Source organism: Salvelinus sp. IW2-2015, linkage group LG18, assembly GCF_002910315.2.
Source record: "Salvelinus sp. IW2-2015 linkage group LG18, ASM291031v2, whole genome shotgun sequence".
In the NCBI taxonomy this organism is placed as follows: Eukaryota; Metazoa; Chordata; class Actinopteri; order Salmoniformes; family Salmonidae; genus Salvelinus; species Salvelinus sp. IW2-2015.
In genome coordinates, this window is record NC_036858.1 from 12,165,561 (window position 1) to 12,181,631 (window position 16,071).

The 16,071-nt window shown below is 46.7% G+C and overlaps 1 protein-coding gene across 7 annotated transcripts in view; it reads right to left on the reverse strand.

Moving 5' to 3' along the window:
• The window catches only part of raraa (retinoic acid receptor, alpha a), a 201,918-nt gene that overhangs the window by 14,820 nt on the left and 171,027 nt on the right, over positions 1–16,071 (reverse strand). For all 7 annotated transcript variants that reach the window (XM_070448323.1, XM_070448325.1, XM_024007655.2 and 4 more), the window contains one exon: positions 3,837–3,985. In XM_070448323.1, the coding sequence (XP_070304424.1) occupies positions 3,837–3,985 (149 nt within the window). The remainder of the gene's footprint in view (positions 1–3,836; positions 3,986–16,071) is intronic.

The window sequence follows — 16,071 nt, forward strand, 5'->3', positions numbered from 1 at the left end:
CGCCGCGGATCATTTTGTTTCAACGGATATCTGAAACAAAATGAAAAGGACGAGGGTGTCAGATAAACAAAAATCGCCAAACCATGCGYCTCAAAGCTCCGAAACCCTAAAAACCCTAACAGCTCACAAACGGTACATCTACCCCCTTTGTGTATTCTGGCAAGGCAGATACTGTAGAGGATGCCATCAGTATCAAAACACAATGTGAATGTTATAACTCTATTTATTTTCATTAGTCACTCAATGGGTTAATCACTGGCAACATTGACGGGCGGATGGAGCGACGGTGGGTCATAGGTTAGGAAAGGGGGTGGGTCATGTTGAATCACGGAGGAAAGGGGGTGGGTCAATGTGTATCACGGAGGAAAGGGGGTGGGTCATGTTTGGGTGGGGCCGGCTGGCAGGGGAGCGCCACAATTCCAGGAGATTAGCTCTCTGGCCGACAGATGGACGAAAACCCACAATTTGTCCTTCCCGGATCATCGGCTATCCTTCGCTCTCCTCGTCCTACCCCTCCTGAGAGGAGAGACGGCAGGCTGATAGGTGGGGAGGGATCCTATTTGAAGGTGAGCGAGACGAGGAACAGTATTATTACAGTCTACTGTAGGCTATATATGTGTGTTTGATCAATCGATTAAAGTGCTATTGCGTAAACGTGGCACAACTGTAAGGGACGGCAGCAACCAGAGGCCATCTCAGTCTACGGACTGGAACCCCATTGAAAACCTGTGGTTTGAACTGAAGAGGGCAGTCCCATAAGTGCAGACGAAGGATATCATTGTTCTGGAAAGATTCTGTATGRAGGAATGGTCTAAGATCCCTCCCAATGTGTTCTGTAATCTCATAAAACATTCTAGTGAAAGGCTCAGTGCCGTTATCCTCGTGAGATATTGAAAGGTATTGAAAACAGGGGGGCCAATAATTGACCCATATCTTTGAGAGAAAATCTGTTTTACTTGGTAGACAAAATCTCTTTCTATGAGCAATTGTATTAGTATAAAATAATATTATTAGATTTTTTGGGGGGGAGCATACAATATAGCTCAGTATTTATATTATTTTKCTCACATTTATGCCAATAATTTTGGACCTGACTGTAACTGATGTTGTGCATTTGTGTGTGGTAACGGTTGATTGCGTGGGAAAGATCTGAAACTTCACAGCAAAAAATACTTGTAGTTCACAAACTGTGCCTCGAGTAAAGCCAGCCTCCCCAGACTCCCACTGAGTGTGCAGGTGACCTCATGCGACCATCTGAAAATGCCAAGAGACTCTGCCTCTCCTGCTCGGCGACTACGTCTGTGACAGGCACATTACTAAAGTGACTAACAAGGACAGCCAAAAACACCGCAACATCAGAGAGACGAGCAATGTTGGGGGGGGGGGGGGGGTTTAAGGATGCTAGTCTCTTTCGCCTCAAAGAAAAATAAAAAGAGAGGGTTCATGCTGTGCACCGACGCCTCGGAGGCAAAAACATAAATATGAAGAGAGCATGCAAATGTTATGTTAAAGTGTTTATATCTGGGAGAAAGAGAGGGAACATGAGAGAGTTCTCCACTTCAACAACAAACAAATGAGCCATCTCTAAGTAGCTTGTTCCGACCATATCCCTCAACGCCACCCCCCCCAGGGTTGGGCTTTGTAGCTGGGCTAGTTAAGGCGATGCTAAAATGCTAACCCTCAACTTACCCCAGTCTCCGATGACTGGCCATATATACATGAATATGCCTGTAGGGTTGAATTATTAAGAATGCCAAGCTTACTCACCTCCTATGGTGAACAGGACAGAGGGGAGGCGAATGCTGAATTTGTGTAAGTTCTGCTGGGGGGGCGGTGACTAGCAGCTGGCGCTGGGGTAGCTACCACCCGGCAGGGATGTACACACGCATGCACACGCTTGCACGCACCCAGTGAGTTTTAGCCAGTTTGTTTCTTATATAGCCAACATGAAGTCATGGTCCTGCTTTCATATCGACTCAGACTGCACGCACACTCACTCTACATCTCTCCATCAATAGCTAGTATTCAGTCATTAGCATAGTTAAAATCAGGGACTATTAGACAACAAGGAGTAGAGTGAAGTTAAGAGACATTAAAAGATAGAGGACGTGCAACAGGCAACTCCGGCAAGTGGTGCATTTCTGCCCTCATAAAAGGGCAGGTTAAGGATTTATTTTCCTTGTTCACTTTTTCTAAGTCTCTATTAGAGGGCAGGTTAAGTTCCATTGAAGGCGGCGAGATCTTGCTGTGTTAAAACCGGACTCTTTGGGCTCCAGAAGCTCCACTCATCTCTTTGTTCTCCCCTTTCGGTCATCTCTACTCTCCTCCTCTCCGGTCCTTATGTCCCCGTCTTTCTAATCTCTCCTCCTCTTCTTTCCTTCTCGCCCTCTTCCTAATCCCCCTTTTCTCATCTCCACTGTGGATGCCGTGACCCGTCTTCCTTTGAGTGTCAACTGGGCTCCTTCCTGCAGCACCTCTATCCCTCCCTCCATCCCCCGCCCCAGGCCAGGTGTTCTCTTCCCTGGGCCCAGCCATGTGAGGCAGACCTAATGGTCACCTGTCACCACCGCAGCCAGTCATCCAGCCTCCCTCTCTGCCTGCCAGTCTTAGACCATCGCCCTGCCCTCAACCCCTCAAACACCATCCCCTTAAACCCCCACCCCTCGACCTCCATGCATTACAGATGAACAGCGAGACTCTCAGCGCACCACTGATTACACAAGCTTACACAACCCCACATGCCGGTCTTATGAAACACTGTACTGCAGATAAGGCGGCCAGATACCACTTCAGAAGGCAGACGGTTGCCTTATTACAGGACATTGTGGAAGTCAGTGTACCTGCTGCTTTCATAACACATCTCACATAACCACATGAARAGGCTTGCGAGGCCTGATCAATGGACAGCTCGGGAGTGAAGGACACATGATATTCGAGGACGTGCTGGAGATGGCTTATGACACATGCATGGAGAGTGGGGATGACAAGTGTACGTGTTGACTCTTGCTGAATGAGGGTGCAGCTCTTCTGCACCCGGCCGGAGCACCCGCTTTCGATAATGATTTCATTTGGAGTTGAAACGACACAGCAGATCCACACTCTCCAACTAAAGCCACTAACGGAAGACATTTTTCCATATAGTTTATGAGAACTGTATAGCGCAATATTTTTGAAGCATAGCCCACATCTGGCAGTCCCATCACATATAGATAATGTATAGGGCGGCAGGTAGCCTAGTGGTTAAGACTGTCGGGCCAGTAACCGAAAGGTCGCTGGTTTGAAACCCCGCTTCGACTAGGTGAAAAATCTGTCGCTGTGCCCTTAAGCAAGGCAGTTGGCCCCCACAACAACTGCTTCCCGGGCGCTGATGACATAGATGTCGATTAAGGCAGCCCCTCTCACATTTCGGTTGAGCAACTGATTAGGTATATTCCCTAGATATAGGAGGTTAGAATAAGCAATGACACAAGCGATGGTCCAGTCCACTATTTTTAGTCCACCCCCCAACCGGTCTATGTCTATTCTGAACTTTGGATAAAGTTAATTGGAAATGCTAGGCATAGCATGCGTTYAAATGTTCAGGGGTGCCACAGGGTGATGACCCCTGGGACTGGTTACTCCCATTCCAAACCAGGACAAGCAGGATATGTGTTAGAAATATCAACATGGGCACCCCTATATGCATTCAGAACATTGGGCCAGCCCACCACTTACAGAACATCCCCCAGAATCAATGTACAATTTGATCCTTGGATCAAATAGAAAGAAATACAGCATAGAATAGAATATAGTATAGAATATCGTGTATGGATATAAGGTTAGGTGGTGTGTCTCACCTTGCAGCCTTCACAGGCGCTGACTCCATAGTGGTATCCTGAGGACTTGTCTTGGCACACGAAGCAGGGCTTGTAGACCCGCGGGGGAGGAGGGGGCGACGGCGGGCTCGGCACTATCTCCTCTGAGCTGGTACTCTGCGTCTCTATAGCTGTGGGAGAGAGAAGAGCGGGAGATGCTTAGTACATACTACTTAACACACACACACACACACACACACACACACACAGTCAACATAGATACACACTTCCTAACAACACATTCAGCGACAGAAACGACAAGGACAATATCTTTTATAGGCCACTATCGTATCCACTATCGACAAGAAAGACTGGGTATTGTCGAGAGAGTCTCTCTCTCAGAGCGCTTGGCAAGAAACAGGCCTACACGGTGAATCAAAGCAAGGCTTGAGCCGAAGAGAAAAGCAGGCCATCCTTGTTTACCGGTAACCTTGGGGGGTTCCACATATCAATCGAGACAATGTTAGCAGCGGAGATCACATAAGGATGTCCTGAATGGCTGTATAGAGGAACTGGCTCACCCATCAGGGAAGGAACTGGACAGATAACAGTATTCTCTCTAGGCTGTGTGTGAATGAATGGTGCTTCTAGCGAGGAATAATGTTCTGCTGGACTAGCGTCCATTACGCTCCGTTGTATAAGATATACGAGTCCTGGTGTATATGGTCACCAAGGGTGTGTAGGTCTAATGAAATCGAGCGGTATCATCGTGTTTTCACAGAGAGAAAAGGTGACAAAAGCTAAGGTCAAGTTGGACATTGAGAACCAGACACCCCAAGGCTGTCCTTTCTCTTCCTCTAATTCTTTCCACCCCCCCCCCTCTCTCTCTCTGAGTCACAAAACAAACAGGGCTTAAGACGCTGAAGACGGGCGAATTAACGAAGATAATTAGTCGGGAGCCCTTGATATGAGACCTAAGATGATTATTCTTGAGATAGACAGGCTATAAAGGGATCAGGTGAGCAGCATCACTCAGCTGTTCATCCAAGGCCATGGCATACGGGCTGTAGAATGTAGTTCTTTTTTGTTTTATTTAACTAATTTAACTAGTATACGGCAGGCCTCTGGGAGGGTGGGGGGGGTAGAGAAATGCTGTTGTTGGGTTGAAGTAACAGGCATGGTGGACTATGCCCTTAATATCCTCTGTGTGTTTCACAAAACCACTGTAATCACACACACACACACACACACCAGTCATACACTGTAGCACACACAGACAGATTGAGAAATTGTGACGTCTCGGTCTCGGAGCTGCCCAGAGGCCCGGGCGGCACTCGTGTGTAAATAAACAAACTATATTTAACACAAGGCTCACGGGTTCACCAGGCTTGCAGTACAGCTGGGAACAGACTCCACGTGACGCAGCAGACAGCCGTTCTGGATGGAAACACCACTGTCTCGCGCCCCGACGCAAACACACTTATGTCCATCATCCACATAATCTCCCTCTCTTCACTCACAGCTCTCTTTTTAATGTGTCTGTTCATGTTTCTGCAGTTTGCATGGTCCCGAAAAACTCTTGGGAAGAGTACATTCAGACAACCCAAATGCACCAGGCTGATGCACACCAATATGCTCACGCTCACCGCTGGAAAAACATAAAATAAATGTTAAAACCAACCCCAAATTATCCTGATATCTCCCTTTTCACAAGGCAAACGTACAGTATATCCACGAGGTTCAGATATCCTGATAGCAGTAACGCAGTTAACTGTAAAGACAACACCAATGAAGCTCATATTGAAGGGACCAATTGCAACACTAATCAGACCCAGGATATAAAGACAATCTCACTCAAAACCGGAAGAATTATTATTATAATATATATATTTTTTACCTTCAACTAGGCACGCGAGTTAAGAACAAATTCTTACTTACAATGACGGCCTACACCGGCCAGACCCGGACCATGCTGGGCCAATTGGCGCCGCCCTATGAGACTCTCAATCACGGCCGGTTGTGATACAGCCTGGAATTGATCCAGGGTGTCTGTAGTGACACCCCTAGCACTGAGACGCAGTGCCTTAGACCACTGCGCCACTCAGGAGCACGAATGACAGAGTGAGTGGATGCCTTTAAAAGTGGGCCGCTGTTTCCAACAGACCAGCAGCATATTGTAACATGTGCGAATACCGTTCCTCTATTACTTTGGCTTCTTAGTGCTTTAGCATTAGGGGACAAATTGAAGCTTATTTAGCCCATGTGGCTAGCTTGCTCCTGTACAACCTAAGGTGGTCTCATTAGTCAACCCTGTTGTACCCACACCTCCCTCATCCTACCAGCTGTGTCCCACAGTTATTATGAGATCCGTTCTGTGGGTTTCTTCTAAATGCCACAAACTCCCTTGTGTGGCCCTACTCCCTGGAGCAGGGCTCTCCAACTCTGTTCCCGGAGAGATACTGTTCTGTAGGTTTTAGCTGTAACCCTAATCTAGCACACCTGATTCGAATAATGAGCTGTTTGGTAAGAAGAATCAGGTTAGTTACTGGAGCTGGCGTTAAACTGGAGTTGGGGTTAAAACCTACAGGAGGGTAGCTCTCCAGGAACAGGGTTGGAGTTAAAACCTACAGGAGGGTAGCTCTCCAGGAACAGGGTTGGAGTTAAAACCTACAGGAGGGTAGCTCTCCAGGAACAGGGTCGGAGAGCCCTGCTATACAGAATGCCATGCCGGGTTCTTACCCAGTCCAAGACAAAACCACACACACAGATACACACTCAACGGGCACTAACCGCACCACCGGCGTATGGAGAATGACCTTTAAAAACCTCCTCGTTAGGAAAACTTTATTTATTTTTTATCTCCCAGGGGGGGGTCTTGCCCATGTGTAAACACAAACTAGCCTCGGGTCAGCACTTCAAAGCCTTAAAATAATTTATAGAGGAAACGATAAGGTGATCTCGTAACTGATCCCTAGTGGACTCCACTTCTGTACATACATGTGCCCCCATTGCACTCGTTATTGTAAAGGCATTGTCATTCATCAGCCATGGAACATTCTATGTAAAATGACACGGGTTCAAAGCCTAAGGAATACAGGCGTAATGAAATATAGGCTAACTACTAAAGGATGCACCCAATACAGATGCACCTGTATGGCCAAAAGCCAGTCTGCATGAAGAAAAGTTAAAAAGTTCAATATAAAGTATAGCTAAATATAAGCCCTCCTATAGTAACAAGGCCTGCGCAAGACTGGAGGCACAGTGACTGTTTACGGCAGTCTTACTCACTGCAGCTCACATGGCTCTCCACCTTGGCCCTGAAAGATAGGGAGCGAGAACGACTGAGCGAAAGAGYGGTAGAGAAGGAAAAACGCAATGTTATGTATACCTACCGCTCTGATACACCTGTGTTTAGTGTTTCATACTGTAACCTCACCCAAAGGAAAAACAGTATTAACCTTATGTATGTATTTAATGTACCCAGAGGACGAGCTTAGAGGAAAAAGTAAAAATACACTCAACACTGCACTAATTAAATAGGGTCCGCTATTCGCGTCAACTGACGACGGACGGGGGGGACACAAGAAGAAGTTAAAGAGAGGCACCCTCTTATTCATTTAGGGAGGGATGAAGGGTTGAGGACAGAGGGAGGGATGAAGGGTTGAGGACAGAGGGAGGGGTGAAGGGGGAAATATTTTGCTCTCATCACCTTTTTTTGCTGTCATCAGCATTCAGTCTTCGCTGATCCCATTGGCCCTGGCTGGCAGTCATTACACTCATGTCAAACAAATGAAACCCAAATAGAGCACCTCTTTACGTAATGTACGACATTTTCTCGCATTAGCAAATACCCATTCACCCTTTCCCTTCCTATTACACCCTGCATTATTACCAGGTCCACAAACCTATTCACCCCTACTAAAACTGCCTTCATTAGTAACTATGCATACAAACACACACACAAACAAACACATGTACAGTACATATGCGCACAAGGGCAACAGCCCTTCAGTTATCCACCGAGTCCCACTGCCACACACACCTACACAGGCACGCACGCACACACTAACTGTCCTAATGAGAGCACACATGGAAAAACTGACAAAATCTGGGACACAGGACAAAAGTCTGCGAGGGGACTGGTTACTGTAATTAAACACAATGGCCCAGTTCTGGAGCGCAGAGCAGAGCTGGGGCATTGAACAGAACAATGGTGGCCCTGTGGGATGGAGGGGCTGACTCAGAAGACAGAGCCCACAGGGCTGCTGCTACGGCTGCTGGGCCACACCAGCTCTACCACAGCACAGACAATAGAGCACCTCTGGGCAGTGCTACAGCCATAGGCCTGTCTATTGTTCCCAAGCACTGATAAGGCTAGCTCGCCTCTGTAGACACCATGACAGAGAGGCTAGCTTAGCTATACTGTATAAAAGGCCAGCTAGGCTGTCCCTAGTCCTGTAAATACAGTACTTCATTGGAGTGGCAGTGGGTTGATGAACCATCTAAATATGATAGAGCTGTACTGAAGGGGGTAAAGGACCATGTTAATGCACCATCTATAGAGACATTGTCTAGATAGAACTGGATATAGCCGAGCCGTTCTATCTGAATCATCTCGACCTCAGTGAAACTCCTAGTCTCTATGATCAGTATGACCATGATTAGTGCGGAGCGACTAGCCGAAATTTCAGTTTATTTTAGTTTCTTTAAATAACAGCTGCCTGTTCTCATTGGTTCTTGCACGGGCAAGCCTGTAGGGCCGGCAGACAGACACGGAGAGGAAGAGAGGGACAGAAATTCACACAGGACGCGACGCAAACAAGAGGGATAGAAAGCAGTTGCTTAGGTATCTCTACCCGACAATGCATCTAATTGATAGTTGTTATCCAGCAGTATTAAAAGTATGCCTTATGTATTTTGAAGAACTACTGAAGTAGTGATTGTCAGACTGTAGGCAGCAAGCCAGCTAGACCAGCGTTTTCACAAACTCTGTCCTGGGTCCCCCCCTGGGTGCATGTTTTGGTTTTTGAACTAACACTACACAGCTGATTCAAATAATCAAAGCTTGATGATGAGTTGGTTATTTGAATCAGCTGTGTAGTGCTAAGGCAAAAACCAAAACATGCACCCGGGAGGGGGCCCCAGGACAGAGTTTGGGAAACCCTGAGCTAGACTAGCCTAAATGGGATAACTCTTTGGGACGCACAGTCATAGATGGCTGGCTGGCTGCTACTGCATGAACAGAGATGAGATGATGACTTGGAATGAAATGAAAGTTAAAAAAAATACACACACACACAATGGAAATACTTCATTAAAGTAATGTGAAAAGGTTGGTTTATTAATAAGTGATAAGCAATAATGGGCAATCTCTACCATCTTTGGGGTTTTATTAATGAAATAATAAAGTCAAACTAAAAAAACAATACACAACCAAAATATTTTATTTAAGTAAAGTTAATAAATGATAGTTAGAGCCTAATAAGTGATAATGGGCAGTTAACCAAATAGTTTTATTCTGTGTTATAGCATTCAACCCACATAATGTATTTATTGTAAAAAACATTTTTTAAATAAAATTGAAACGCCATTATAAAATAAAAAAACGAACCTACCTCAAAAAGCATTAAATCGCTGAACACTAACCATGATACATCTCGCTCTCTGGTTTCTCATAATGCCCTTTGATGTTCACATTCCCAGACAAACGTACAAAAACACAGTGTGTGTTGCGTTTGACGGCAGCCAAAACATGTTGTTAATGGGTTAACTTAATGTGCTTACACGGCAGCAGCACCCAAAGCACCGGCCATTTCATTAGCGCGAGTGTTGAGCGTTCACAATGTCGCTCTTTCGATTCACAAGTACACTTCAACCGTTGTGCTCACATTAGACATCTTTTTAGTACTCAGTTACACTGTAGATTAGGTCGAACAGCAGGACAAAGAAATTATTCAAAGAAGAGGCAGATCACATCTAATAATCACAAAAAAAATAGGCTATATCAAAAGTTCTGCAAATACATTAAAACTAGCCTGATAACCAGTCAGTTTAAATCCTCTGTCATTGGCTAGAGGAGAAACAGACTGGCACCCAGACTGTATAAAGACAACCATACAGAAAACCCTACTGGCCATCTTGTAAAGTTAAGCCTGAGTGGCTCAAAGCAGGCCTCATTCGTTGGCCTATTCCTGGTCTGTGTAAGGTTCAGGTCTGGGTTATAGGCAGGGAGATTTGATTAACGTCATCCCCATGGGTGATTGGGCCCAGCTGTGAAGCATATTAATGAGATTTCAGCATTATTAGGGGGAATTGTAACTACATTAGCCAACAGGCTGGCGGGGCTAGCAGTCATTGGGTGGGGTGAGGGGGAATTCACAGGGTCTTCCAGTGTACTGTCCTTTACGACCAGTCACAGGCTTCTGTGTTTCCTATTAGATTAGACCCCCGACACACACACACACACCCCATTTGTCTCTCTGTTCAGTCTCCAGACACTACTCTAGTCCAGACCACCAGACTACGCCACAGGCTGGCAGACATAGACAGACATATTAGGGATGCTTTGAAGTCCGACCAAAATAATGAACTGACAACGTGGTTGAGGGATGGAAAATGTCTCGTCTATAGCCAAGGGGCATAAAGTTTTTCGTTAAAGTATCATAGGTCTCAAGAGACCAGACATGCTTCACATTTAGAGACCGTTGATGTGCAGTCAAGTACTGTATGAGAATCACAGAGGGGCCTAAGATAGATGACAAAAGATATGTCAGAAATGTGGGCAAGCAGGGAAGACACAAACACAGCAGTATGCATTGTCAGCGTTCTATTAACTGCTGGGGGGAAATACATCTATTTCCTACCTCGCAGGGAAATCCTGCCATTCAACAGCACAACTTGACGCCAGTTCCCAAAACAACTAATAGATCAATATCATCTCAACACACACGCACATGGACGGACGGACGGACGAAGGCATGGACAGACAGACGAGCCATGTAAGATACTCATGGAAGAGGTAGGGTTTCAGATGTTTTCGGGAATATGGGCAGGAACTCTGCTGTCCTGGCTTCAGGGGGAAGCGGTTTCCACCATTGGGGTACCAGGACAGAGAAGAGCTTGGACTGAGCTGAGCGGGAGCTAGGGGTGGGASGGCCAAGAGACCAGAGGTGGCAGTACGGAATACTCGGGTTGTGGTGAAGGGTTCGAGTAGAGACTGAAGGTAGGGAGGGACAATTCCTTACGCTGCTCCTTGGCAAGTACCATGGTCTTGTAGTGGCTGCGAGCTTCAACTGGAAGCCAGTGGAGTGTGCGGAGGAGCGGGGTGACATGGGAGAATTTTGGAAGGTTGAACACCAGGTGGGCTGCAGCATTCTGGATAAGTTGCAGGGGTTTGATGGCACAAGCGGGAAGCCCAGCCAACAGCATGTTGCTGTAGTCCAGATGGGAGATAACACGTGCCTGGATTAGGACCTGCGCCACTTCCTGTGTGAGGTAAGGTCGTACTCTACGGATGTTGTAGAGCATGATCCTGCAGGAGCGAGTCACTGCTTTGATGTTTGCAAAGAACTACAGGGTGTTGTCCAGGGTCACGCCAAGGTTCTTTGCACTCTGGGAGGGGGACACCGTGGAGTTGTCAACCGTGATGGACAGGTCTTGGAGAGGGCAAGCCTTACCCGGGAGGAAAAGCAGCTCCGTCTTGTCGAGGTTGAGCATGAGGTGGTGGGCCGACATCCAAACTGAGATATCTGCCAGGCACACAGAGATGCGTGACGCCACCTGAGTGTCAGAAGGGGGGAAGAAAATAAGTAGGTGAGTGTCATCCGCATAACAATGATAGGAGAGATCATGTGAGGATATGACGGTGCCGAGTGACTTGGTGTATAGAGAGAAGAGGAGAGGGCCTAGAACCAAGCCTTGGGGGACACTTGTAGTGAGAGTAAGTGGTGCAGACAAAGATCCTCTCCACGTCACCTGGTAGGAGCAGCATGCCATGTGTAAGGAAATTTGCAACACAAACAAACATGGAAGAGAGTGAACGTGACACAGAGCATGGAGACACGGAGCTCGTACCTAAAAGAGGGGCAACTTCGGTCGCATGGACGTGGTTTGGGTATGAAAAATCTGACACAGACCAGAAAACCGTCCTCCGCAAAATAAGCCGCAGGCCGGTCCCGACAACAGGCTCAAACACCACTAACCTCTTTTAACACCTACGCAAAAATCATGTGAAACAGTACGGAGAGAGTCTACGGATGAGACCCAACAAAGTACAGTTGAGTGCTCAAAACAAACCACAGACAGACGTTGCAAGAGGCTTTTGCCCACGGCACACCATATGGCACAGAATCACAAAGATGGAAGGAGATAACAGCTGCCGTTACAACTTACATCTGCAAAGACATGGCCCCAATTTACACGGTYGAGAAATGGAGGTTTTCGTGAGTTGGGGCTAACACTCGACCCAAGGTACCAAATGCAAATTGATATGTGAAACGTATTAATGCCAAAATAACATRCAAAACCAGGCAAGGCCCCATTTAAAAAAAAAATATTTACCTTTTTAGATTTTATACATTCATATTTTATATTTTGTTACATGCATAATTGAAAATTTGCACAGCTTATAAATAAAATAAATAATCAAATGAGTAAGTACCTTTTATTTGTTGAGTATAATTCAAAAGCTAATAAGAAATAGGCCTTTACATGTGGTCATTTTATATATACTATTTATTCATTGAATTTACAGAAAATGTGCTATACCGTGATAGGTATTGTTATATGAAATGACCTATATCGGGATATGAGATTTTGGCCATATTACCCCAGCCCTACCGTTCTGTAGTTTTTGACATCAGAGGGGTTGAGTGTTGGGTTCTTGAGGAGGGGAACGACTCAGGCCATTTTGAAATCAGAGGGGACATAGCCAGTGGTAAGGGATGAGTTGAGGGAAGTGAAGAATGGGAGGTCTCCAAAGATGGTCTGGAGAAGGGAGGAGGGTCGAGCGGGGAGGTTGAGAAAGAGGTCAAGGCGTAGGGTAGTTCTGTGCGAGTGGGACCAGTGGACTCAATAGGTTGAGTGAATGACAAGCGGATGTAGGCAACTTTCTTTTCATAGTGGTTGACAAAGTCGTCTGCAGAGAGATAGGAGGGGGAGGATTAAGGAGAGGATAAGGTTTCCGAAGGTTCCTAAATTTAGAGTGATAGAAATTTAGTAGCAGCAGATACTGAGGAAGAGAAGGTAGAGAGGAGGGGGTGAAAAGATGATAGTTTAGTTTTCCTCCATTTTTGCTCAGCTGCCCACAACCCTGTTCCATAAGCTCGCAATGAGTCACTCAGCCACGGAGGGGAGGGTCGAGCCGGATGGGAGGAAAGGGGACAGTGCAAGTCATAGGACATGGATAGGGAGGATAGTAGGGTCGAAGAGGCAGAATCGGGAGACAGAAGGATTTAGAAGACGGGAGAAATGATAGAAGAGGAGAGAGTAGTGGGAGAGAAAGAGAGCGAAGATTGCGATGGAGCATGACCATCTGGGTAGGGGCTAGGGTTGGAGGAGAGGGAGACAGAAAAGGAAACACAATAGTGATCAGAGACCTGGAGGGGGGTTGCCGTGAGATTAGTAGACCAACAGCCTCTAGTAAAGATGAGGTCAAGTGTGCTCCCTGCCTTGTGTGTGGGAGGAGACTGGGAAAGGGTGAGGTCAAAAGAGGCAAGGAGAGGAAAGAGTTCGGGGGAAAAATGAATGGAAGGCAGACATCGGGAGGTTGAAGTTGCCCAGCACAAAGAGCGGTGAGACATTGTCAGGAAATGAGCTTATCAAGGTGTTAAGCTCATTGAAGAACTCTCTAAAGGCACCTGGTGGGCGATAGATGACAACAATGTTAAGCTTGAGTGGACAAGTGACAGTGACAGCATGGAATTCAAATGAGGAGATGGACAGGTGAGTGTGGGAGAAGAGAGAAAATCTCCATTTAGGAGAAATTAGCAGCCCTGTGGCACCACCACGATGACCAGATGCTCTCGGACTATGAGACCCAGCTATTTCACCTCTCCTTTTCTCTCCTCTCCCTCTTCTCTCTGACCCGGTCTACCTGTGCCCCTGCCGTGGCTGGCATTCTCTCACCTCCCGTCTTCTATTCACAATCTGTGCCAGAAAGCCTTCTTCCTCTTCTGTCCTTCTCTTTTCAGCCAATCTCTCTCCTCTCTCTCAGCCAGAAAATATCTCAGATATACATTCTCTCCTCTCGCTCTACCAGCAAATATGTCAACCCTCCTCTTCAGCTTTCTTTCCTCACTTTGCACGACTGTGTTTTTGCATGCTTGAGTGTGGGAGTGTGGGAGGATTACCAGTGAGTGCCCCCCAGCCTGGTAGCACCCCACAAAGCTGCTGCTTGTCTGCGGTGAGTCTGGCTCCCTGTCCATCTCAGCCACATGTGCTCTGGTGATGAGGAGGAGCGAGCGGGCCCCATCAGTCAACATGAGGCTCACGCCGCTCTAACTGGGTTAATGGGAACAGACATACCAGATTTACACAACCGCCACTGCCCCCTGTCCCAGACCCACCAACCACAGCCCTACCAGCTCCCAAATGACCTGCCTTCTACTCCCAGACCCACCAACCACAGCCCTACCAGCTCCCAAATGACCTGCCTTCTACTCCCAGACCCACCAACCACAGCCCTATTAACTCCCAGACAGATTGGAAGGAGATTATTAGTTTTTTAGATCAGATCAAACTGCAGCCCGTAATCCCGTTTTAATACGATTGGTTGGGAGAGTGAGAAATTAGGTCCTATCGCTTTTGGTCCGGGCACTATTAGATTGCAACGGGGGCTGGGGAGGAGATATACTGAGTGGACAGCTTTCAGGTTCTCAGTAATGCATAGACAAAAAAAAAAGTATTATAGCCTACATTAATTTACTTCACCCTACATGCGGTGATGAATAATGCTTTGCATCGGTGCGCAATAACCCGCCAATCTTTACACAAGTGCCACATCGTAAATCAAACACACAGTCAAACCCGCATGCACCACTAGGTGGACGATGGCCCCTTGATGGACAAGGGCCCCAGGAGAAGCAGAAGTGTACGGGGCGAGTAAGAGAGGCCCCATTCTTGCCTGGACCAGGATTGCTCCTCTCGGGCAGGAAATGRCAGTGTTTGTGTAGGGCCCGAACTGGGGCAAACGCGGCAGGCTGCGTATTAGGAGGATAATTTATGTTGCCTTTACACGTGAGTGAAGTGGGAGGGGGTGTGTGGAGTGAGCTGTTTCTTATCTACCAGGTCTGGTTTGAATCAGCCAAGGGTCTCGGAGACTCTAACCCTGCTTAAGTTCCCCTTCATGTTCCCAGCCCCCTTCTCAGGGGCCCAAGATAACTTCCCGTCGTTGACAGGATTGGAATAATGCACAGGGTTTCACTATCAGCCTATCACTTGGTGGTGAAAAGGCAAACGGAGGAGAAGGACCATGTATGGCCAGACCGGACAAGGAGGAGAGGAAATAAGGTGGTAAAGGCGAGGTCACTGTAAAGAGCGAGAGAGCGAGAGAGCGAGAGAGCGAGAGAGCGAGAGAGATGCAGTATTTTAGGCATACTAAAATTAACAGTGTTCATCGGATCTGGCGGTACGATAGCCTTGTCTACCGCAGCTGAGATACCCTTTAGTTGTAAGAACAACGTTTGAATTGTTCTAGAACCACATTTGGATCTGATTCTGAACACATCAACGAAACAGTCTAGACTACAATCCATTGACCCAGATTAGAAGAGTTCAACAGAGCGCTTCGATGTTGCAATAGCCGTGTAGTCTTCCACATCTGAAGATGAAGCTGAAAGAAAAGTWWYWRMKYWRWWACTTTTCTTTCAGCTTCATCTTCAGATGTGGAAGACTACACGGCTATTGCAACATCGAAGCGCTCTGTTGAACTCTTCTAATCTGGGTCAATGGATTGTAGTCTAGACTGTTTCGTTGATGTGTTCAGAATCAGATCCAAATGTGGTTCTAGAACAATTCAAACGTTGTTCTTATAACCAACTTTAACCACTTTCGGAGCTGAATACATCAATTTAGCTAACAGTCTTCTCTCGATTAAAAGGGGTCAACAGATTGCCCACATGAGTAGTAGGCTAACGACTTTCTCTGGCAGAATTACTTTGTGTACTGAACAACAATATAAGCGCAACATGTAAAGTGTTGGTCCCATGTTTATTGACCTGAAATAAAAGCTGAAATATACAGTCGTGGCCAAAAGTTGAGAGAATGACACAAATATTAA